The sequence below is a fragment of the Marmota marmota genome, unplaced genomic scaffold (genome assembly GCF_001458135.2).
Source record: "Marmota marmota marmota unplaced genomic scaffold, marMar, whole genome shotgun sequence".
In the NCBI taxonomy this organism is placed as follows: domain Eukaryota; kingdom Metazoa; phylum Chordata; class Mammalia; order Rodentia; family Sciuridae; genus Marmota; species Marmota marmota.
Window position 1 is genome coordinate 667,259 of NW_026000139.1, and position 22,742 is coordinate 690,000.

A 22,742-nucleotide genomic window follows, 5' to 3' on the forward strand; every position below is an offset into this window, starting at 1 on the left:
AAGGGGGGGAATGTAGGTCAGTTGGAGAGGCCCTGCCCAAGTTCAATCCCCTGTGCTGAAAAAAAATAAATTTTTGAAATTGCATCTGTACTAAACATGTACAGACTTTTTCCTTGTCATTATTCCCTAAACCATACAGTATAATAATTATCTACAAAGTATTTACATTGTATTAGGTAGTTTAGAGATGATTTAAAGTATATGGGAAAGCCCAATATGTTGTCATATGACTGTAGTCCCAGCTATTTGGGAGGCTGAGGCAGGAGGATCACAAGTTCAAGGCTAGCCTGGGCAACAGATCGAAACCCCATCTCAAAAACCCATTAAGTATATGGGAGGGTGTGTACAGGTTATATGCAAATACTGCCATTTTATATAAGGAACTTGAGCCTCTGTGGAGTTGGTATCCAGGGACTGTATTGTTGACTGCCCCTTGCTCAGCGCACAGTCTTTCCAGCTCTCTCTGAGAGGCCTACCAGGGTGTCCATGCTGTGGGATCCTGGAGGGGGAAGGAAGTGCCTGCTCACAAGGGGGCGTGCAGTCTAATAGGAAACTGAAGTGTGGGGCACACACAAAAAAGGTGGAGTTCCAAAAATCAAATGGGTGGTGTCTGTGAGAAGGGACAGAGTTAAAAAAAAAAAAAATCCAGAGTGGGGTCTGCGAGTTGGGAAGAGGGACTGAGTCCATGTCATTGGCTGCAGCTGATGGAAAGAAAGGGAGATTCATGTTAAATGGAGAGAGGCCCTGTGAAGGAAATTAATGCCACATTGGGACCAGGACATGTGGGAACTAAAAGAGGACTGAACTGTTCAGGGTACTTTGGAAAGGAGAACCTGGGAAATCGAGGAAGTAAGGGTCGGTTCAGAAAATAATTGATTGCCTGAGAAAAGGGAAGTGTGGGCCTGGTCTCTGGTCCTCTTGGGCTGTGTTCATTAGTCAGATTTTGACTAGCAAAAGAGTGGGTAACTAGTGCCCCGAAAGCCATAAACATCACAAAAGGCCCCATCCCAGGAACAGGCAAACTTTTGAACTTTTTGTTCGGGTCTCTGTGGAGTGGGTGATGACTCACTGCTCAGCCCCTCCTAACCTCTGTTGGTGATTAGCAGGGGGAGAGGCCCCTGGAGCCGCCCTGCTCTGCAACAAACCTACTTGCCTGGAAGCACAACAAATTGCAGGAAGGGACTGGAGTGAATCTGAAACTGCTGAGGACATTTCTAGCACATGAGTCTCCTGGGCTCGAGGCCGTCTGACTTTTTTTGTGTATGAGTATATTTTACCCATTGAAGGAACAGTGGGATGGGACCTTATTCAGGAGGTGACAACTGTCTGTAGTGACACCAGCTGTCAAGGGGCTCCAGCATTTCTTGGAGCCCTGAAAGTAGCAGATGGCTTCCAAATCTTGTGAGACCAAAAAGATCCAGGGCTGAATGGTATAAATGGCTTCTAGGGAAGCCAAAGTGTCATTGAGGGTCAACTGGGAGTGCACCCAGGGGGCAGCTGGCTGGCTGGCTCTTTTCCTTCCCCCCTCTTCTTTTCAGAGCTCCTGACCATCTGAAATAGTGTTTTCAATCCTATGAATGACTCCTGGGGTGTGTTCAGGGTTCTGCACACTCGCCAGTTTTCTCTCAAGAAAGCTCATTGGAATACGTGGGTGGGGCTGACAGTCATGGAGTCATCTTGAACCCACTTCAGTTGACTTNTTTTTTTTTTTTTTTTTTTTTTTTTTTTTTTTTTTTTTTTTTTTTTTTTTTAAATATATATTTTTTTTTAAATATTTATTTATTTTTTTAGTTATCGGCAGACACAACATCTTTGTTGGTATGTGGCGCTGAGGATCGAACCCGGGCCGCACGCATGCCAGACGAGCACGCTACCACTTGAGCCACATTCCCAGCCCCTGGGATGGGCCTTTTGTGAGGCCCTAGACTTGACCTTAAAAGGTCCTGAGTCTCCGGGAGACCTGAAGAGGTGGATGAAATCTAACCAAGGAAATGTGTCCTTGGTGTTCTGAGACTCTGGGGAGGGAGTGGCTCTGAGAGAAGGACTGTGATCGTGGCTGTGAGGATGAGTTCTTTAAGGGAGGAGAATCCACTGCTCTGCCATCCTGGACTGTGTGGCTGAGCCTCTAGCTGTGGCAGGCATGTGGATGTACTCAGAGTCGGAACGGGCCTCCTCTACCTCTTCTCACCTGCTGCTGCTTAACCACCTGGAGCCCAGTCTGATAGGGAAGCCCCTGCAGCCAGGCACCTTGTATGTGGGCCCTGCAAGGGTGCTGTGTGTTTGATGCAGGCGGGACCTGGCACAGTTGGGCTTCTGCCTGGAGCTCAGGGTGACCTCTTGAGTTGCCTTTCAGCCTTTATTCTCTCTTGTTACCTGTGCCCTGTGACACAAGGCACAAGCCAGGTACCCAATAAAGAAAGTGAACCTGTCTGCACACTCATCTTGTGTCAACCTCTGCAAGGCAGGGCCTGTCAGCAGGCAAGAAACCAGCCTCTGGCACTGAGGAAGCCAGAAAGGAACCGCCTTATTCAGACAAGCAGGCCCCCCACACCCCACTGGCAGATTGGAAAACTCTCTGGCCTTTCCCCCTCATTTCCTGTGTGTCACCCCCAGCCCACACTTCCTACAGGGCTGAGAGTAAAATGACAGTTCCTGTTGAGTGAGGCATGAGTCAGCGAAGGAGACTTGGTGGCTGAGTCTCTATAACCTGCAGGCATGGCTATTAAATATTTAAATGACACTATGGTATTGATTGGCTTCTCATCCATTCCCTGAGGGAGAACAGTTCCTGTCTGGGGTTCAGATAATAGCAGTATCTTGGATTTAGACAAACTCCCAAAGAGCTCACAAGTGCTGTATAAATCCCACCTATAATGATGTCCCTTCCTCAGAGCTTGCTACCAGGAATGGGGATATTTTACTGAGAGGGAAGACATCCAGAGAGGTTATCCAGTACACTGATGGGCACTCAGTAGGTTGGGCCTGGAGCATGGCACCCTGGCTCCTGCTTGGCCCTGGCTATTTTCCCTGTCCACTCCTCCTTCCCCATATTCCTGCTCTTCACAGTCCCTCTGTCACTCAACCATTCATTATTCTTGCTGCTGGGGATAAAGCATCAAGTAAGGTAGACAAGGTCCCTGCTCGCTGGAGTTTAATTCTTGGAAAGGAGACGTTTGACAAGAACCCAAATTGGCAGGGAGGACCCCTCCTGGAGATTTGAGTTCCTAATCAGTGTCCAGGCCCTAGGTCCCTGGACTGGGTGGGGGCAGAGCCGATCTGGCCTAATTGTGGATTGGCCCTTACTGGCCACAGATCTGCCTTTCCTCTGAGGACAGGACGGTTATCAGGATAAATATACCCAGCTCCCCATTCCTAGGGTGTTACTCACAGAGTAAAAGCACCCTGCTGCGGATTAGATTACTGCTCTAACTGCTCATGTGCCCTGGGATGTGGGAGGGGATAGGGACTTGGGGCCAGGGGAGGGGGAAGACCTACCTTCCTGCTCTCCTTCCTAATCTGGAAGAGTCTCACCAAAGGGGATGAGGGTCTGTGTAGCTGTAAGGGGGCCCATCAGATCTGTGACATCTGAAGCCACTGAGACTGCCCAGGTGGTCAGCAGGGAGCCTGAATCCTCCCTTGCTCAGACCAGGGGGTCTAAGGCTGGGCTTCTCTAATCCCCTCAGGGTGGGCATTTGCAGAGCTGGTGCTGTCTGTCTGGAAGTCCAGGTTTCACCTGATAGAAGGACAGGTATAGACGGTGGCCTGGGACTATTGGGAACACCCTTTAGCTGTGGAGGCCCTGTGCTATCTTTGTCAGGAACTAAAGAAGGACATTCACCGCTCCTTCCTCTTGTCATTTCCTAAGGAAGCTGGTCTAGGCCCTGCCTGGGGCCATGGAAGCTGAGTTAAACTGACCTGTGGAAAGAATGTGTTCAAGGCTTGTGCTTGCTGTGGCCTCTCCTCAGCCAGGCCCTAGGTTACAGGCATGGTAGGGTTGTGTAGGCATTCCTGGTGGCCAGACACCATCTCTCTTCTGGACTACTGGGGCTGCTATTGGAGGAGTGGCAGGGTGGGCCAGGTGGGCCAGGTGGGCAAGGGCCCAGGAAGGGCCACCTTCAAACCCTAGGAAGGGATGAGAAAGCTGGCTCAGTGCCCCACATTTACCTATCTCAGCTGTGGGCTCAAGGGTAAGATCTGGCAGGAGGCTTTTGGCCAGAATGGTGCCCTTCCTGTTGGTTCAGCACTATATTGCGGTGTCCTTTGCCCTCAGGGGTAGGAGAGGGTGGAAGGTGCTTTCTCTTTCTAGGGCTGAACATTTATTTCTCTGGGAGAGAGCTCCTGTGTGCTTCATGCGGCCCACTTACTGACAGTGGGCTGTTTCAAACCCTGTGCTAAGTAGGTGCTTTATATCTGTTTTCTTGTTTAATCTTAATCCTGTGAGTAAAATGGTGGCATTCCTATGGGGCAGGCAAGGAAACCAAGGCACCAGAACCTGGAGTGACCTACCCAAGCAGTTCAGCTACTGAGCAGAACTGTAGCTCGGAATCCTTCTGTGCAAGCTATAACTTCTAGTGTCCTTAGAGCCTGGAGGGGAGAGTGGAATAGCTGTGGCTCCTCCTCCCTCTCACACACCATCCTGGATGGACCTTTCTCTCTCTCTCTTGGCACCTGTCCAGCTCCAGTCCTCCGGTCTTGACAGACTTTATCACATACTAAGATATTGTGGCTGGGCCTGGTGTAGAGAAAGCCCAGCTTGTGAAAGAACCCTGACTTTTTTTCTTTGCTTTGCTTGGGGGTGGAGTGGAAAGGTTCATTGATTTATATTTTCTCTCTCTCTCTCTTTCCTGCTGGGAATTGAACTCAGAGCTTTCTGTATGCTAAGTAGGAGCTCTACCACTGAGCTCCACCCCATTGATCCTCTTTAACCCATTACTGAGTGCTGCCTGTCAATGGGTCAGCCTGGGTATCTAAAGGGTAGTCTGAGGCACATGCCTATGTTGGGGGTATGAGGGGACCCCTGGTTTCCTCCACCCTGTGCCCGTGGGCTGGTATGGAAACTTGAGGTGCACTGCACCATCATTTGCCCAGGAATGCTAGCGGACNAAAAAAAAAAAAAAAAAAAAAAAAGAAAAAGAAAAAGAAAAAAAAAAAACAGCAAACAAACAAACAAACAAAAAACAGCAAAAAATGTTGTAGCTATAGCTCAAATTTGGGGGAACCCCCTGGGATGGGGTTTACCTACAAGTGGATTCCTTTATGTGCTCTTGGCCTGACTGTTTACTCAAGCCAGGGGAGGAGTTCACTGAGCTGGCAAGGAGACTTTGGCCCTTAACCATTTTGCAGCCTGTGGAGAAACAGTGGGCATCTGCAGCCATCAGAATCCAAAGTCAACCTCAGAATCTATGCCTTGGCCCTTTCTGTATTTCTGAACCCCTTCCTTGAGCGGTTTGTGAGGTTTGTGGGTTTTGGGAGACAGTGACACCAGGCCCTATCCAGGTCACAGGTGAGGACTAAGGTGGAGAAAGAGAAGGAAGTCACACCAGAGACCCTGTGGCTTGCATAGGTTCCTGCTGGGGTTCCTCACTCAGGCAGACACAGGTTTGGAGAAAACTGGAAGGCAGTGTACCTTCTCCCTGACAGCTACACGTACTACATTTTGAATGTTAGTGTATTACTGTATTTTTCTCCTCAAAGTTGTGTTTTCATGTCTTGCCCAGCAAAGACTTGGGGGGATAAGTCAGTACTTTGCCTCCTACCCTTCTTGGAGGAAGATCTTTTTCTGGATTACATAAAGCAAATAAGATCTGCCCATGTACTATAGCATTAACTATCCCAATAAACTTCATACAGACACTGCTTACCAAGGAGACTGAGGCTTAGAGAAGCCCTGCATGAATATAGTAGATGGAGGAGCTGGGACTTGAACTCAGGTCTGGTTCAGCCCCTCTAGTGTTCTCTTGTCTCTGTACCCAAGGACTGCACCCTTCAAGCAACAGTCTGACCAACATAGGCATCTTTGTTGAAACCTTAAACCAGAATCCAGTCTATAAACCAATAAGCCAGACTTACAGTCATCCTGTGGGGCTTTGGTGAGGGGCAGTAGACTGGGATTCAGATGTTGACCACGGAAGGTAGAACATTTGTCTCCCATTGAGTGTCTGGAGCCCGAGAGACCTGAGTTCAAAGACCAGTGTTGTCACCTCAGCTAGTTTTGGCAGTGGGGGACATGACTGCCTCTGAACCTTGGTTTTGCTGTCTGTGTCAGTGTCATTATGAGGAGGAAGGCAGGTAACACAGATGAAGCCCTGGCCCTGCTGGGCTTTCAGGATTGTGGCTGCTCTGGCCAACCGTCCTAGGGCTGCACTTGTCTGCTCTGGAGAGCCCACAGTGGGGTTTCCCAGCTGTGCCCATGATGAAGAAGAAGGGGCCCTGTCCCTGCTAGGTTGGGCCTGGAGGAAATGGGGACACAGTGGGAACCCAAGGCAGCAGTGTGGTCCTGGAGAGGCTGCTGGTTCCTTTTCTGCTCTTATCTAGATACGTAGCAACTCCTAGTTCTGGTTTGCTGGAGACCAAAAGCCGAACCTCTCCCAAAGAGCCTGGAGTGGGAGAGGGCAGTGGGAACTGGTCTTCCTCTGAAGTAGGCGACCAGGACCCAGGCTCTTGGACCCTGGAACAGGCTTCCCCTCTGACCATCTGGACAAGAGCCTGGAGTAGGTGTGGCCAGCTTATGGTGGGTGGGCGACCAGAGCAGACAGCTGGGACAAGGTGTGGCGCCATAGACCTGGGTGAGGGCCTTACTTCCCTCTTCTCTTCAGGGAAGTGGGGCTAGAGATGAGAGCAGATAGGAAGGATCAGGCTGGTAGCCTTCAAATCTTGGGCTCCTGACATTCAGGAAGTTATACCACAACATGGCATCGTTTTGTGGTCACAGCAGTGCAGGCTGGGTATTTAGATTTGGGGCTTCTGCGGAGTCACAGGCTTTGTTACCTGAGGTACTGGCTTTGTTGCTGGGGCAGATCCCTCCACCTCCCCAAGCCCACCTTCCTCAGCTGGATAGGGAAGATCAGAATTTCAACCTTTTGGGTTATTAGGAGGATTAACTGGGACCATGTATGCAAACGCCAGCCCTGTGCCTGTTGTTAGTAAATGGCAAAAAAAAAAAATGCAGCCATTGCTTTTTTGATACCGATTATCCTGAGGGCCAGAAATCAAGCAGTTCACCATGGAGCTCAGGGTGAGCAAGTCCAGGAGCATGGCAGGAATGAGGGTGTGGCATCTGGAGCTGGCCTGTCCAGACTATGGGCCTGTCCAGGGTCCCAGGAGTGTGTGTGTGGGGGGATAAGGTGAGAAGGTCAGCAGTTCCCACCCCCACCCTTCCAGCTGTACCTTTCCCTCCTGTCAGCTGCCAGGTGCCGGGAGAACGGACGCTAACACTCGCCTGATTCGGCTCCTCCTGTTAAAAGCAAAGTAGTGGGGCCCTGGAACCTCTGGGGCCAGGCTGCTTGCCAGATTCCTGCAGAAACAACCAGCCGAGCAGTCCTGCCCCCAGCTTACCAGGAGGTGGGGACCACTGCACTGGCTTTGTACCAGCCCCTGTGTCCCCACACACCTTACCCCACAGCCTGGAGCCTCAGGAGGATCTTAGAACTTGGGGTTCTGCTTCTATAGATCAGGAGGGCAGGTACTGCTCAGTGTCCCCTCCCACCCATGGGCTAGGAAGCATAAGCTCTTGGAAGTTCACTGAGGGCCTGGCGCTGCGCAGGGGCCCCTCCCCATGACGTGGGGCCCCTCCTGTCCATTCTCTGCGTTGCTCTGCAGAGTCAGAGTTCCAGGAAGGCATTTCTCACACCAGCCAGCGGCACAGTCCTGTGGGGAGGAACGCAGAGCCAGGTGCCCGACACCCAGAGGTAGGAGAGCCCCAGGGAGTAGCCCCGAGTGAGCTCCAGAGCACCTTCCGTCTTGCCTTGGGGAGAAGAGGGCAGCTTTGGGAGCCTGTTCTTGGCCAGGCTCTTGGGCTGGCAGCTTCCTCTCCTGAGGCTGGTCATCTCTCCCCTGGGTGGGGCCGATGCCCAGAAGTCATTAACTCTTGAGGTGTAGGCAGGCAGGGGCCTTATTCTCACCTGCTCCTGGTGCCTTCTCTCTGCAGACGCCCTGCTGGCAGACTTGGAGTCCACCACCTCCCACATCTCCAAGCGGCCTGTGTTTTTGTCCGAGGAGCCCCCCTACTCCTACCCAACTGGAAACCACACCTACCAGGAGATTGCAGTGCCACCCCCTGTCCCTCCACCCCCATCAAGCGAGGCCCTCAATGGCACAATCCTTGACCCCTTAGACCAGTGGCAGTCCAGTGGCTCCCGACTCATTCACCAGCAGGTAAGGTGGGGACAGGACCTGGGAAATCCCCAAGCCCTGGGGACAAAAGGATCTTATCTATCAGAGGCTTGGGGAGCCAGTAGAGGAATGGATCAGGGGACTTGCCTGTCCCCTGGCAGACACTGCTTATCCCATCCACCACGTGAGGGGGTCAGTGACCAAGTATTAATCACCAGTGTCCCAGTCAGAGTGTGGAAATTCCCTGGTGAGACTGACTGTGAGCAGGAGCCACCTGGGGGTGACTCGAGCTCCTCCTGTCCCCAATTCTTTCCTTCCCCTTGGGAGAGTTCTCTGAGCACTTTTATTCTCGTAGCCTCCATCCCCATCACCTGTGTACGGCTCCAGTGCCAAAACTTCCGGTGCCTCCAACCCCCAGGACGGTGTTGGTTCTCCGTGCTCACGAGCAAGTGAGGAGGAGCACGTCTACAGGTACAGCCTCATCCCCCCCCAGGCGCCCTTCTTCCTGCTCAGAAATTCTGGGAACCCCTCCCGCCCTGGGCTGGAGGCAGCTGAGGCTGGGGACCAGGCATGGCAACTGGTCCTCAGAGGGTGCTGCCTCCAGCATTATTGGTTTAACCTACAGAGGGCCCCAAGGCTCCTGGCCAGTTCATATGCCTGTTAATTGGCCTGTCCACCTTGTCACTAATATCTCTATGTAGCGGATGGGCTGGGCTGTCACAGCGTTCCCTTGTGGTAGAGGAACTGAAGCAAGACTTCCTTCCTCCTCCCTCCTTACCACATCCCTTCCCTAGTCTCTGTCGTCTTGCTTTGTTTCCCCTCCACTCTGTGCTCCTGAGAATCCAGGGAGTGCCAGTGCCCGGCCGCGGAGCAGCGCTCACTGTCTTCTTCCCTTTGCTCTCAAAGCTTCCCCAACAAGCAGAAGTCAGCCGAGCCTTCACCCACCGTAATGAGCTCCTCCCTGGGCAGCAACCTTTCTGAACTTGACCGTCTGCTGCTAGAACTGAATGCTGTGCAGCATAATTCTCCAGGCTTCCCTGCAGGTAGGATTGGTTCCCCAGGCCCGTCTGCTGCCTCTGGATCCTCAGAGGGCTCAAGGGATAAGCGGCCTTTTTCTTTCCTTCTCTCTAAGAGGAGACCAACACAAGCCCTCCACTCCCGGGGGCCCTGAGCCCTCACTATGGCATCCCAGAGAACAACAGTCCCGTGGGAGTCAAGGCTGGGCCCCTGACAAAAGAGAAGCCCAAGCGGAACGGGGGCCGGGGCCTGGAGGACGTTCGGCCTAGTGTGGAGAGTCTCTTGGATGAACTGGAGAGCTCTGTGCCTAGCCCTGTGTGAGTATCCACTGGACTGTCCCCACGCTGGGGCAGATCTTGCTCAGCCTGGCCCTGGGCTCCGTGTTGTGTTGTTTAGCCCTGGTGTCACCCATCCCCTTAAGTGCCTGTTGTTTGCCAGACCCTGAGAGTACAGTGGTGAGTCGTGTGGACATCATTTCTATCTTCAGCTGGCCACTGTCCATCAGAAAAGGCAGACATTGTGCACACAGAGGCCACCTACAATTTAGTGACTGTTAGCACAGACTTCAGAGTTGTCGACAGGGTTTAAGTCGTGATTCTGCCAGTTACTGTGTGTTAGCTCTCAAGCCTTAGTTTCCCCATCTGTAAAATGGGATAAGTGGTTGTGGGTTAATGGGGCTAAGACTATAAGACTACCTATGTCACCAGAGCTGAGACCAATAATACACATAAAGTCCGTGGAATGGTTTCTGGCTCATAGTGTGTAATATTTGTGACAAGTCCTTAATAACATTAACTCTTATTAGTGTTAGGCTATCGTACTCTCACATCTGTGTACGAACTCTGTCTTCTCCCAAGTCAGCTCACCTCAGTGCTGTCCCCTAGCCGACAGCCCTCTCCCCGTGGTGGGTCCCCAGGAAAGACCGGGCACTGGTGCTCTTTCCCTGAGCTTGAGGTTTTGGGACTCCAGAGTCAGAGCCGAGGTGTTGACACAGTTCCCTGTGAAGCTTGGGGCTGGCCTCTGGGCTCCCCACTGACACCATGCCTGCCCTGCAGCCCGGCCATCACTGTGAACCAGGGCGAGATGAGCAGCCCACAGAGAGTCACCTCCAGCCAGCAGCAGACGCGCATCTCGGCCTCCTCTGCCACCAGGGAGCTGGACGAGCTGATGGCCTCGCTGTCAGATTTTAAGGTGCCCTGTAGCCCCTCTGTCTTCCATGCTTTCCGTCCTTCTCTTCCTTTACCTCAGTGTGAGCAGCTGGACCTTGGTCCCTCAGTGTTTGGGTGCCTTGTCCCTGAGTCAGGGACTCCAAAATATTCTGGCCTTGCCAGGGCGGCAGGATTTGGGGAAGGGAAGCGAGACAGTCTGTGGGACTGAGCTGCAAAGCAGCAGAGAGGCACTCGGCTGGGACATTCCTTCCTCCTTGGGTACTCTCAGCCACCCAGGTTGAGGGATCAGGAGGCCAGGACACTGGGACAAAGGGCCCTGTGTTGATGGCTGCTCTCAGTGGGGGAGGGTGTGTTCTGCTGGGCCATGTGGGACTCAGGATCCCATGCCTGAGAGGTCACTTGCCGTGGAGCCTCATCTCCCACGCTAGTTGTCCTCAACACATCCTCTTTCTTTCTGCCTCTGGCAATTGAATTCACAGGCCTCCCTTGCCAGCCTCCTTCCACCCTTCCCTGTCCCTCCAGGGCCAGGCCACTGGGCCTCAGAGTTCCCACGAATCCTGCGTGTGGGAAACCTAACCTGCCAGGCTGGGCTGGTCCTGCAGGACTTGGCCCTGCCCCTCTCCTGGGCCTCCCCATCCTGCAAGCCCGTGATGTTTTATTTAGAGGATGCAGTGCCTTGATGGGGATTGATATTGACAGAACTCTCCAGTAACTGCTGACTTTGCTTCCACATAGGTCAGCTGGAGACCTTGGGGGCTGGGTGTAGCAGGTATGGGAAGGGTCAGTGCATTCCTGGCCTGATGTTACCTCCTCCGTCCTTTGTCTGGGGGCTTACCCTGGAGGATGGGAGTACACTGGGCTGATGGTTGCACCTGGCCTTGTGAGTCTTGGGTGCCATGGTTCTGAGCAGTCAGCGAGGGGCAGTAAGCTGGGTTCAGGCACTGGCCTGAGGGAGCCCTGCCCCAGTGCCCTTAAGGCTGTCACTGCTTTCTGAGATGGTCTGTGTCCCTAGGCCCAGTGAAGAGAAGCTCAGCAGCTGGTGCTCGGTGGTGCTCTTAGTACAAGGACTTGGGGACGTTAGGCAAGCTGGGATTGTCTAGGAAGGATAGGGCTAAGAGTTGAGCCACCATCTGAGGAGGACTGAGCAGGCTGCCAGAGGCTGACCCTGCCTTGGTTTGTGCCTGAGACTGATCTCCGTGGCCACCTGTCTCCTTGTGATCCACCTCATCTTACCCACTATGGGTGGCCCTGTGGGTATGGCATCAAGGCTGCTTTCTGCTGGCCTGGGTTTCTTGAAGGCCAAGCAGGATATGAAGCCCAGGAAAGTCTTTTTGGGGGGTCTGAGTCTTCAAGAGTCACCCCTGTGCTTCACCTTTGCACCTGGGTCAGTGTAGATGGGGGGTCTCTGAGCCCTAAGTCCAACCCAACCCTTGATGCAACTGTCCTTCCTCACCTCACCCCAGCTTGCTCTTTCTTTTCTCCCCTCTCCTGTCTCTCTCCTCCAGACTACTTCCTCTGCTGTGGCCCTGCGCTCCCTGGGGCTGCCCTGCCCAGCTCCATCCCCACTCCACACCGCTCCTCCTCCTTCTCCTCCCCTGCCTTCTGTACTCCTGCCATCCACCTCTAAACCCGCCCTTCAAGGCCAACACCACACCCCAGAAGTTCTCTTCACTGAAGAAAATAGACAGGGTCTTCCACCTCCCGTGGCCCCCAGCTGGCTTGACTTGGCTGGCTTCAGGGTGACACGTGACACCTGCAACTCAAGCTCTCCCTCTGTGGAGGGTCGCCCAGGGTCATTTGGTGCAGAGAGCCAGGATGGAATTGGGAAGGACCTGCTGAACCCTATGAGTGAGCCTTCCAGGGCTCCCCTCTGCCATACTCCATCCCCTATTGGGAGCACAGCGTCCCAGGAGCCTGGAGGTCCCCAGGGGCCACCGGCTAACATTTTGTGTTCAGAGGCAGCTGAGATTGCCACTTGGGAATGGCCATGGGCTTTGGAGGTATCTAGGACTGAAGCTCCCCGTGGAGCTGCTTGCGACTCTCAGGAGCCACCTGTGGTGGCCGTGGACCGTCAGGCCGTCTTCCCAGATACCTGGACTCTCACAGAGGACTATGGCCAGCAGAAGGGGAGATCCAGGCCAGAGTCAAGGGTGCTGGGAAGCAGCTGCTCTGCCCTGGTTCACAAGGAGCAGTTAAATGGAGAGATGCCCCACAGGGGAACCCTGAGGGAGCCAACCCAGGACCCTGAGACCCCAAGGAGCCCTGAGGGCACCACTGAAGCTGCTGCCAAGGCCAGGAAGGAACAGCTGGAGCTTCCGCATGCCATGGTCACGGGCATAGCCAACACTACGGAGAGGATTTCTACCTCTGGCCAGGCAGGCACTGGCTTGCGCAGCTACTTAGGCATGGCCCTCGGCAGGTCTGAGTGTGGGCCGCTCCTTGCTAACTGCATGCAGCCTGCTACTCCACATGTGTCTGCCTGGGCAGCAGATGCTGAGGTGCTGTGGCCTGTGACCCTGACCACTAGTGCTTGGAAGTGGGTCATGTGGGGCCAACAGAGCCCTGCTGGACCCTGACTTTCCTCATAGTGAGGACCCACTTCTTGCTTATTTAAGACTTTTCCCTTTGGTTGAGCTGCCCTTGACATTCTGATGTGCAGAATGGTTGAAAGCTGGACTTCAGAACCACGTAGACCTAAATGCAAACCATATTGTGGCCAATGGTTGCTACCTGTATGACCTTGGGCAGCCACCCTCTGCCTCAGTTTTTTTCTCTCTCTCAACCCCCACCCTTTTTGTGGATGTGTGGTACTGGGGATGGGACCCAGAGGCACTTTACTACTGAGCTATATCCCCAGTCCTTTTTAATTTTTATTTTGAGAAAGGGTCTCAGTTTCTGAAGCTGGCCTTGAACCTGTGATCCTCCTGTCTTAGCCTCCTTAGTTGCTGGGATTGCAGGCATGCACCACCATGCCTGACTTGTTTTCTTATCTTTATGATGGGGTAATAATAAGACAGCTTTCCATCAAGGTTATCCAGAGGATTGAATGAGAAAATTCTTGGAAAGTGTGTAGAAGTAGCACATGATTCCTCTACAAGCCATGGCTGCTGTTACTGTAGTTGTTATTTATTCCTGCTTAATTAAAACTGTATGCCCTTTCCCAAAACAAAACAACAGAAGAGCCACCCCCCCAAAAGAAAACCCAAAACAAAAACTATAAACAAGTAAGTAATAAAGTAAGCACAAAAGAAAACTGATTAAGAGATTTACTGAAAAGGAAAGCCTGCATTTTTCTATTGTAAATCAAAAAGAAAAAGCCTTAAAGCCTGTCAAGAGCATTCACTTACATCCTCTCAATTCTCTGATAACCTGTAAGTGAAGCCAAGAAAACACTGTTACCCCATTTTAAAGATGGAGAGACAGAGGTCCCTGGAAGTTAAGGGTCTTACCCAAAGTCAGAGGCCCACTTGGAGGTAAATGCTGGGCCAGAAGGTTCTCCTGGGGCCTCTACTCCTGAGCCCACCCCATCTGCCTCCTGCTGCCACCCCCTCTGCCTGGCTTTTCTCTGGCCATTGTGTTCTGCCCTCCCTTCCCTTGGGACTCCTGAGTGTGGTGGACTGAGTGGCATCATGCCAGCTCAGAGTTGGAAAGAGAGTGACAGCTTCCCCCTCCACCCCCAGATCCGCTCTGTGATCAGGAGGAGCCGGGAGACTGGCCACGCGCACCCCATGTCCCGGGAGCCCTCTCCTCGCCGCCGGCTGGACCCCGCCACCCTGAGCAGGACCCCATCTCAGGAGCAGCTAATCGCAGAGCTGCAGGGCCGACTGGGCATCCAGCCGGAGGTGGAGGAGGTCGCGGGGCCACCAGGGCCCTCCGCGCAGGACTGGCTGACTGAGGGTGTCGTCATCACCGTGCAGCCACGCGGGAGGCGGGCTGGGGGGCAGCTGGTAGAGAAGGTAGCCAGGAGATGCTGGGCAGGTCGGGGCCTGGGCAGCAGGTGTCCAGATGCTACCTTGGTTCTCCTCGGCCAGAGGAGGGATTTAGGGGTGTTGGGGTGGTTACTTACATCCTGTGGCCTTGTTGGGAGGCTGGCCTTACTTTTGGTGCCCGAGTGGGAAGGCCTGGGGGGATCTGGGACCTCACTTCCCCAGTCCCCCTGCTCCCTGGGCTGATGATTTTTTCTGTCTCCCTCATCTCTCTCCCCCTTTCCTCTTCCCAGGTTGTCTTCCCTCCCGATTCTCCCATTCCCCTCAGAAGAACCATCTCTGTTCTGGCTCCTCCTTCTGTCCCTTTGCCACAGCATCTCCAGGACGCCTCGGCCAGCAGCTCTTCTCCCCTATCCTCTTCCTCCCCTCTGGGGCCCTCAGCTTGTACCCATGGTTCTCCTGGGGTCCAAAGTGCGGGGGAAGCACCCCGTGATGAGGATGGGCAGGGCGCCACCTCTCCCACTCGCGTAGCCCATACTGTGAGGTCCGTGGGCTGTCAGACCGAAGAGGACCCGCTCTTCTCCCCGATGCAGGCAGGCCTCCCAGGGGCCCCAGCACTGACCTTGCTCATTCCCTGTCCTAGTGCCTGCGCCACCACCCACTCTGCATGTGGGCAAATGCCACGCACAAGCGCGCGCGCGCACACACACACACACACACACACACACACACACAGGGGTTTCCCTCCATCCACAGCCCCAGCACATGAACCACCACAGTCCTTCCCTAGACCTTGACCCTGGCCACACCTCTCAGGAAATCAACTGACTTCTTGCTTTCCTGTGAGGCTTCCCTTCTGCCCGCCCCTCCCTTCTTCCTCCGGGTATTGACACAGAGGAATTCATTCCAGAGTGGAACCAAAGCCCATCTCTACCCCTTCCGGTCCATAGGCCCAGTACCTGGTGAGGCCTCTTTGCTCTCTGGCCCTAATCACTTCCCTTTCTCGTCCCATGCCTTTGGGTGGCTTGCCTCCCTCTCCTGGGCCTTCCTCTCTGGGTTTCTCTAGATTTCTGTCTCCTGATTTTGGTATTGCCAGTAGGGAAAGGTCCTCGTAGCTCATCCTGAATTCCCTGTGTGAAAGAGCCTGATGACAAGGTCTCTTATTTAGTTTTTTTAAAGAAAAGTTTCTTCTCTTTTCCTCCCCTATCTAAGATGCACAGCCTGGAACAAAGAGCGGATGGAGAGTGGCACTCCAGCTGGCCTCCAGGGGGCAGGCAGAGCAGCCCTGAAGGGCAGGACGAGGGAGGGGTCAGTGCCAGGGCCGGGGGCTGAGCTCCTGTTTGTGGTGTTTCCCTGGGTGCAGCAGGGTGCTACGAGCCCTTTCTTTTGTCCCTGTGGGAGCCCCCATCCACCAGGATGGCCTGCGGATGTCACTCCCACGTTTAGGGCTCCCCAGGCCCCTGCCTTACTGGTACTACCTGTACAGCCCCCGGGCTGCAGTGCTTCAAGATGCCCTGCTGACCCCGTACCACAGATGTCCTGACCAGCCCCCCTCCCCCTCTCTCTCCACAGTTCATGGCTCAGGGGAAGACTGGGAGCAGCTCACCCCCTGGGGGACCCCCAAAGCCTGGGAGCCAGCTGGACAGCATGCTGGGGAGCCTGCAGTCTGACCTGAACAAGTTGGGGGTTGCCACGGTTGCCAAAGGAGTCTGCGGGGCCTGCAAGAAGCCCATCGCCGGGCAGGTGATGAGTGGGTTGGTGGGCACAGAGCTCTGTGCTCCGCTCCTCTCCTCTCCTCTCCCTGAGCCACCTTCCATCGTCCTCCTCAGGTTGTGACTGCCATGGGGAAGACTTGGCACCCTGAACACTTTGTCTGCACCCACTGCCAGGAAGAGATCGGATCCCGGAACTTCTTCGAGCGGGATGGACAGCCCTACTGTGAAAAGGACTATCACAACCTCTTCTCCCCACGCTGCTACTACTGCAACGGTCCCATCCTGGATGTGAGCTTATGCTGGTGGCACAGTGGTGGGACGAGGGGGCGGGGGTGGCAGCCAGGATTTTCCCTTATCTGGGCACGATGCCCGCATCAGCTCATTTCATCTTTGCCATAGCCCTCAGAGGGTGTAGGCTCAGAGAAATGGTGGAACTGAGATTCAAACCCAGGCTTGATCCACAGGTCATCCTGATGCATATTAGGTAGCTCCAGCTCCCCTCCACTTCTGTCCAGAATTCCTTCTGCCAAGACTCCCAGGAATTAGGAGCTGACCAACAAATGAAGCTGAACGGCAGCCGTCTCACTCTTCCTGCTGTGTGATGTTAGGGAAATGCCTCGCCTCTCTGAGCCTAAGTCTCTTTACTTATAAAATAGGAGTCAGTGAACCTATGATCTCAGTCCTTTGTGAGGATTAAAGGAGAGAGGGTTTGGCATGTCACATCTTTTAATAAATCTGAACTCTTAGATTGAGTTTTTGAGTATAAGTAGGAGAGACCTTGTTGGGAGCATTTTACTCTCATTGGCTATGAGCTGGGAACAAGGTGGGAAGGACAGTGGTACGTAAGTCTTAGTTGTGAGTGGCAGCTGAGATTTCTTTTTGTTTTTTTGGACCAGAGATTGAACTCAGGGGCCCTTGACCACTGAGCCACCCCCCAGCCCTATTTTGTATTTTATTTAGAGACAGGGTCTCACTGAGTTGCTTAGTGCCTCCCTGTTGCTGAGGCTGGCTTTGAACTTGCGATCTTCCTACCTCAGCTTCCTGAGGTGCCAGGATGACAGGCAGGTGCCACCTCACCTGGCTGGCAGCTGAACTTTGATTCCCACTGTTTGCTTTCACAGAAAGTGGTGACGGCCCTTGACCGGACTTGGCATCCTGAGCACTTCTTTTGTGCCCAATGTGGAGCCTTCTTTGGTCCTGAAGGTACGGCAGGGACTGGAAGACTAACCCACTGCCCCCTCGGAGGGTCGGGGGAGGGCTAGGAGACTCTGCTGAGGTTGGGGTAAGGATAACTCCATTTCTGAAGGCCCTAAACTTGCTCCAAATCCCTTGTTCCTCAGGGTTCCATGAGAAGGATGGCAAGGCCTATTGCCGAAAGGATTATTTCGACATGTTTGCGCCCAAGTGTGGTGGCTGTGCCCGGGCCATCCTGGAGAACTACATCTCAGCCCTCAACACCCTTTGGCATCCTGAGTGCTTTGTATGCCGGGTAAGGAGCCTTCAAAGCATCTGGAGGGGGTGGAAGAGGCAGCTGGGGGTCCAGCAAGGGTTCTCTGATCAAATAAGTTTGGGAAACTTCTAAATGCACATGTGAATCCAAATAGTGACCTAGGATGCAGAGTCCAAGAACAGATCCCATTTTTCAGCACCAGAGTTTCTGGCCCCACAGTCACAGCCCCTGCTTAGGTACCCAGGAATCCAACCTTGTTTGAATGCAGGGTATGACCTTAGTAGCTGCACGACTTTGGGCTGGTCCCTTAACTGCAAGCACGTAGCCCGGCACTCTGCACATAGGAAATGTTGGGCAGGTGGGTCAGTATGAGTGTGATGACCTGGACTGTCCTTGTGCATGACGCCAGGAGCTGGCCCAGCCAGAAGGGCCAGCCCCTGAGCCCCTGTCCTCCAGTGTGCCCCCTCTCTGTCTGGCAGGAATGCTTCACACCTTTCATCAACGGCAGCTTCTTCGAGCATGATGGGCAGCCATACTGCGAGGTGCACTACCATGAACGGCGCGGCTCGCTGTGCTCTGGTTGCCAGAAGCCCATCACGGGCCGCTGCATCACCGCCATGGCCAAGAAGTTCCACCCGGAGCACTTTGTCTGTGCCTTCTGCCTCAAGCAGCTGAACAAGGGCACCTTCAAGGAGCAAAACGACAAGCCTTACTGCCAGAACTGCTTCCTCAAGCTCTTCTGCTAGGCGTCCCTTCCCCAGCCCCGCCGCCCTGACTGCTACTGTGACCCAGAGACGTGGAAACTGGAACCCTCATCCTCAGCTGGCACAGGATGGGACAAGGGGCATGGGGGTCCTGCGTGCTTCTCCAGTCCCCACCAAAGCCTTGGGCCTCCCTCCTCTTCCTACAGCTCTCCCCAGGCTGCCCACTCCTCATCCTCCTGGAGGTGGAGGCTGGGGGCTCCATCCCACCTGACATGTGTCCCCATGAACCTGCCCGGCCCGGCCAGCAACCCACACTGGAGCCATCTTGTACTCGTATTTCAGCAGCGGAGCTTGGGAGGGAAGGGCCGGCAGGGTTAGATGGAGTCTCTTTTTATCCTTATCCCCTCAAACCACAGTCTAACTGTCCTAAGAGAATTGGGGGGTTCCCTGCTCCCTCCAAACAATGCCAGCATAAACCCATCCATCCAAGGGTGGAAGTGCTCAAGGGACTGCAGGTTTCTTGGGCTCTCGCCTTCCAGTCTCCCAGGCTTGGGTGACTGTCCCCTTTCCCAACTGCCCCTTTTATAACTGCTCTGGTTCTACTGAGAAAGGCCTCTCCAGCAATAATGTTTTATAGCCACTTCCTCCATCTCCTGGGACAGCACCCGTGGGGAGTGTCGTCTGGGCCTGGACACTGTACCGACTTTGATAGATTTCTACACTGAGGTTTGAATTATGTCACCCAAGTTGCTTTTATTTCTCGATACAAGATGATTTTGAAGAGATTTTAAAGATGTTCCCTTTTATATTCTCCTCCTCATCCACTGCTGCTGGTCCTGTCAGTGACCATGGCTTTGGCTTGGAGTTTGCTTTGTACCGGCTCGGGGAGCAATTTGTATTTTATTTTTTTCTTAGCGTAAGCAGGTGAACTGGGAGCAGCTCTGTGACTCTTCTTCTGTAACTTCATGGTTCACCAGGACTGTTTTATAAACTGCTGTATTTTGAAACCCCTTCCTTTCTGCCCAGGCCAGCAGCTCTTAATTCAAACTGGCCTGAGTGTGTCTGACCCTTTGGGACCTGGAATTCTGAACCTCATCTGTCCTGTTCCTAAGGGAAGAGAAGGGGAAAGTATACTTGGGGGGCTGCTTCCTGTCTGAGTAGGAGCTTTTTTGCAACAAAGAACCCACTGAACATTCTCGGCCTCCTCACTACTTCTCTGGGGCTTCTCCTGTCTTCTCAGGAAAAATTGGTTTCTGATTTTGACCATGAAGACCATAAATGTCTCTTTGGTCTTGTTGATTCCACTGGGCATATTCCTTCCTCAAATTTCCTGCCCTCCCTGGAGACTGGCACAGGTTCCTCCCCCTTTACAGGGGGGATTGGCACTTCAATTTGGGGAGAAGGCCCCAGGTTGGTGCAAGGGAGCCCGAGAGGATTTGGGGCAGAGGGACAGGGTCCTGCTGAAGCGACAGGAAGCCCCAGAGCTCTTTCCCAGGATAAAGCAGGAACAGGCAGGCCTGGGGTTCCTGGTCAAGGGAAAGGGACTCCAGAGTAGTCTACTGGGAGGGATTCAGACCTGTCCACAGGCCTCCCAGCACAGGCTGAGTATGCTGCGGTCCCAGAAGAGGATCTTTTCCTTGGGGCTGGCCTGGGAGCTGCCTAGGTCTGGGAGGTCCTCCAAAGGTCTGACATCTCCACGCCCACCACAGGCCTTACTGCTCTGTTTACAATGACCCACTCCAGGTCCCTCCCCAAGAGGGACTGGGGTTTCTGGGAGTCAACTCTCTGGGTCAATGGTTATTTGATCATTTGATTTTTTTTTTCTCTATAAACTTCTAACCTGGCCTTTTCCATTTCAATTCCTGTGATTTATGCCAATAAAGTGTGCCATTATTTTCACCTGTGCTAGTGCCATTTCTTGGTGATCTGACAACCAAGTGGTCCCAGAAGAGAAACTGAACCCTCCCCAAACTCAGAGGGAGGGAAAATCATTAGTGTTCTTTCCTTGGAAGCTCTACTATGTGCTGCTGTCCCATGGATCCGCTGAGGGTATCCCTGAGGACCTGTGGGTGTCTTTCCACTCATTTAGATGTGGAAAGAGGTTGGAGAGGATCTTGACATGTACAAGGCAATCCCCAGGGCCCACAGAGCCATGATGGGAGCCCAGGACTTGCCCCTGCCTGTGTTTCTGTGGAGCCAGACGCCCAACACCTTGGCTGCGGCCCCTTCCTGGCAGAATGCCCCTGACGTACAGTTGCACGTGGCTCTCTACTGCCTCCCTGTGGTCATGTCCATATTTGCATGCCTCCTCTATGCACTTGCCAGATCCAAGGCAGCCAAGCTGTCTGGATGGCATTATTCCACCTTGAGCTGTGGCCTCAGTTTCCCTGTCATTTGAAACAGTCCTCCAGAAGCAGTGTGTTGAATTCAAGCCTAAAACCTGGTCGTTTCACAGTGACCTCGGAAGTGAACATTACCTTCAACCCCCACCCAAAGATAATAACTTATTCTTCTAGACCATCTTGGGGTCATTCTGTTTATAGGAATAGCTGTGGCACATCTCATTGTAATTTGCTTTTTCACTCAAAATTGCTTTGTGGATAATTTTCCATGTCAGTGAATATGGATCTGCATCACTTTTTAATGTCTTCATGGTATCATTATATTGAAGTGCTGCAATTAGATATATTGTCAGAGACAGGATGTCCTTGGAAATTTACCATGAGAGTATGTATGTTGGAAAAGTGCACTTAGAGGGTACTGACTCAGGGTTTGGAAGGGACTGTATAGCATATTGAGGCCCATGGGCTTTGAACTTGTCCTGGATTTCAGTTCTGAAACCACCATTTATTGGCTGGGCAAATTATTTATGTCTCTGTTGAGTTTTCTGATGAATAAAATGGGAATACTAATATTTTACCTCCTCAGAGGGTTGTTGTAAAGATTTACTATTAGGACTGTGCATAAAGTATTTAACACAATGCTGAGTGTGCAGAAATACATTGTCATTAAAAAGAAATCTTAGCAGTAATCTAGACGTTCTCAAATTGGGCTGATCATGAGAAGCATTAGGAAACTTAAAAACAAAATACAAGGGTTGAAGGTATGGCTCAGTGGTAGAGCACTTGTCTAGCATATTTTGAGATCTTGGGTTCAATCCCCAGCACCACCACATATACAAAAAATTAAAATACACATTCATGGATCCCACTCCTGTAGATGGATTTGGTCAGGTCTGGGAATAGTTCCTGTTAACTGTGATGCAAAAAGATGGCTTCATGAATATCTATCCAAGGAGGCACCATAATAAAATTAGATGCAAGATAGGCATGTCAGAACTTCACCTTTAGACCAGCCTTGCTGGGGGAAAATTTCTAGACACAGAACTTGGGACTGTATACAGTTATAGCCAACTGTTTGTTGGTCATATATGGTCCAGTAAACTCATTGGAAATATCTAAATTGGTCAAGTGAAGAGGGTGAAGATAGGGTGAAACATCCCCAAATTTTTATTGTACAATTATTCAAATAATACAATTATTGAAATAACTGTTCAATGTAATTATAAGCTAACATTTATTGACTTTCTTCTATCCCAGGAAATATGTTGTCTTAACATATAATTAATCCTCATAACAATGCTAGAATGTGGGTATAATTATTATCCCTGTTTTACAGTTAAAGAATGGGAAATAGGCGGGGTGCAGGGGTGAACATCTATAATCCCAGTGGCTTGGGAGACTGAGGCAGGAGGATCGCCAGTTCAAGTCTCAGCAACTCAGTGAGGTCCTAAAGCAACTCAGTGAGATCCTGTCTCTAATATAATATTAAAAAGGGACTGGGGGCTGGGCATGGTGGCACAAGCCTGTAATCCCAGTGGTTCGGGAGGCTGAGGCTGGAGAATCGTGAGTTGAAAGCCAGCCCCAGCAATTTAGAAGGTGCTAAGAAGGTTCTCAGTGAGACCCTGTCTCAAAATACAAAATAGGGCTGGGGATGTGGCTCAGTGGTCGAGTGCCCCTGAGTTCAATCCCCAATACCAAAATAAATAAATAAATAAATGGGGCAGAGGCTGGGGATGTGGCTCACTGGGTTCAATCCCTGGTACCAGGGGTGGGGAAGGGTGGGGGGAACAGGGTCTGCAAGGTGGAATCACTTTTTAAGATGACATCACAGCTAGTAAGTGGCAGAATCATCTAGCTGCAAGTCCTGCATTCATTCATTCAGCAAAAACTTACTATATGTCTACTACACCACGCACAGGACATAAGTCTGTGCACTTGTGGAGTTGGAATTCCTGCAGGAAGAGGCAGACAAAAAATAATGAAATAAATTATATAATGAGTGAGAAGATGTAAGTGTATGGGGGAGGGGGCAGAGTGAGGGAGAGTAGGAGTGAGGTTTTTTTTTTTTTTTTTTTTTTTTTTTTTTTT

General features: G+C 52.4%; 1 protein-coding gene across 9 annotated transcripts in view; it reads left to right on the plus strand.

Moving 5' to 3' along the window:
* The window catches only part of Pxn (paxillin), a 46,202-nt gene extending 25,991 nt beyond the window's left edge, over window positions 1-20,211 (plus strand). Inside the window, exons 1-15 of one of the 9 annotated variants that reach the window (XM_048785696.1) lie at window positions 7,718-7,907; window positions 8,147-8,373; window positions 8,687-8,802; window positions 9,238-9,374; window positions 9,464-9,665; window positions 10,404-10,539; window positions 12,023-12,892; window positions 14,198-14,473; window positions 14,737-15,036; window positions 15,656-15,751; window positions 16,016-16,186; window positions 16,273-16,446; window positions 17,280-17,361; window positions 17,499-17,647; window positions 18,088-20,211. In XM_048785696.1, coding sequence (XP_048641653.1) covers window positions 7,775-7,907; window positions 8,147-8,373; window positions 8,687-8,802; window positions 9,238-9,374; window positions 9,464-9,665; window positions 10,404-10,539; window positions 12,023-12,892; window positions 14,198-14,473; window positions 14,737-15,036; window positions 15,656-15,751; window positions 16,016-16,186; window positions 16,273-16,446; window positions 17,280-17,361; window positions 17,499-17,647; window positions 18,088-18,354 — 3,336 coding nt within the window. In that variant the 5' untranslated portion in view covers window positions 7,718-7,774 and the 3' untranslated portion in view covers window positions 18,355-20,211. Of the gene's footprint in view, window positions 1-7,717; window positions 7,908-8,146; window positions 8,374-8,686; window positions 8,803-9,237; window positions 9,375-9,463; window positions 9,666-10,403; window positions 10,540-12,022; window positions 12,893-14,197; window positions 14,474-14,736; window positions 15,037-15,655; window positions 15,752-16,015; window positions 16,187-16,272; window positions 16,447-17,279; window positions 17,362-17,498; window positions 17,648-18,087 lie in introns of those variants that run through there. The other 8 variants (XM_048785697.1, XM_048785701.1, XM_048785698.1 and 5 more) reach the window with 8 other exon arrangements.
* Window positions 20,212-22,742: the final 2,531 nt, after the last annotated feature.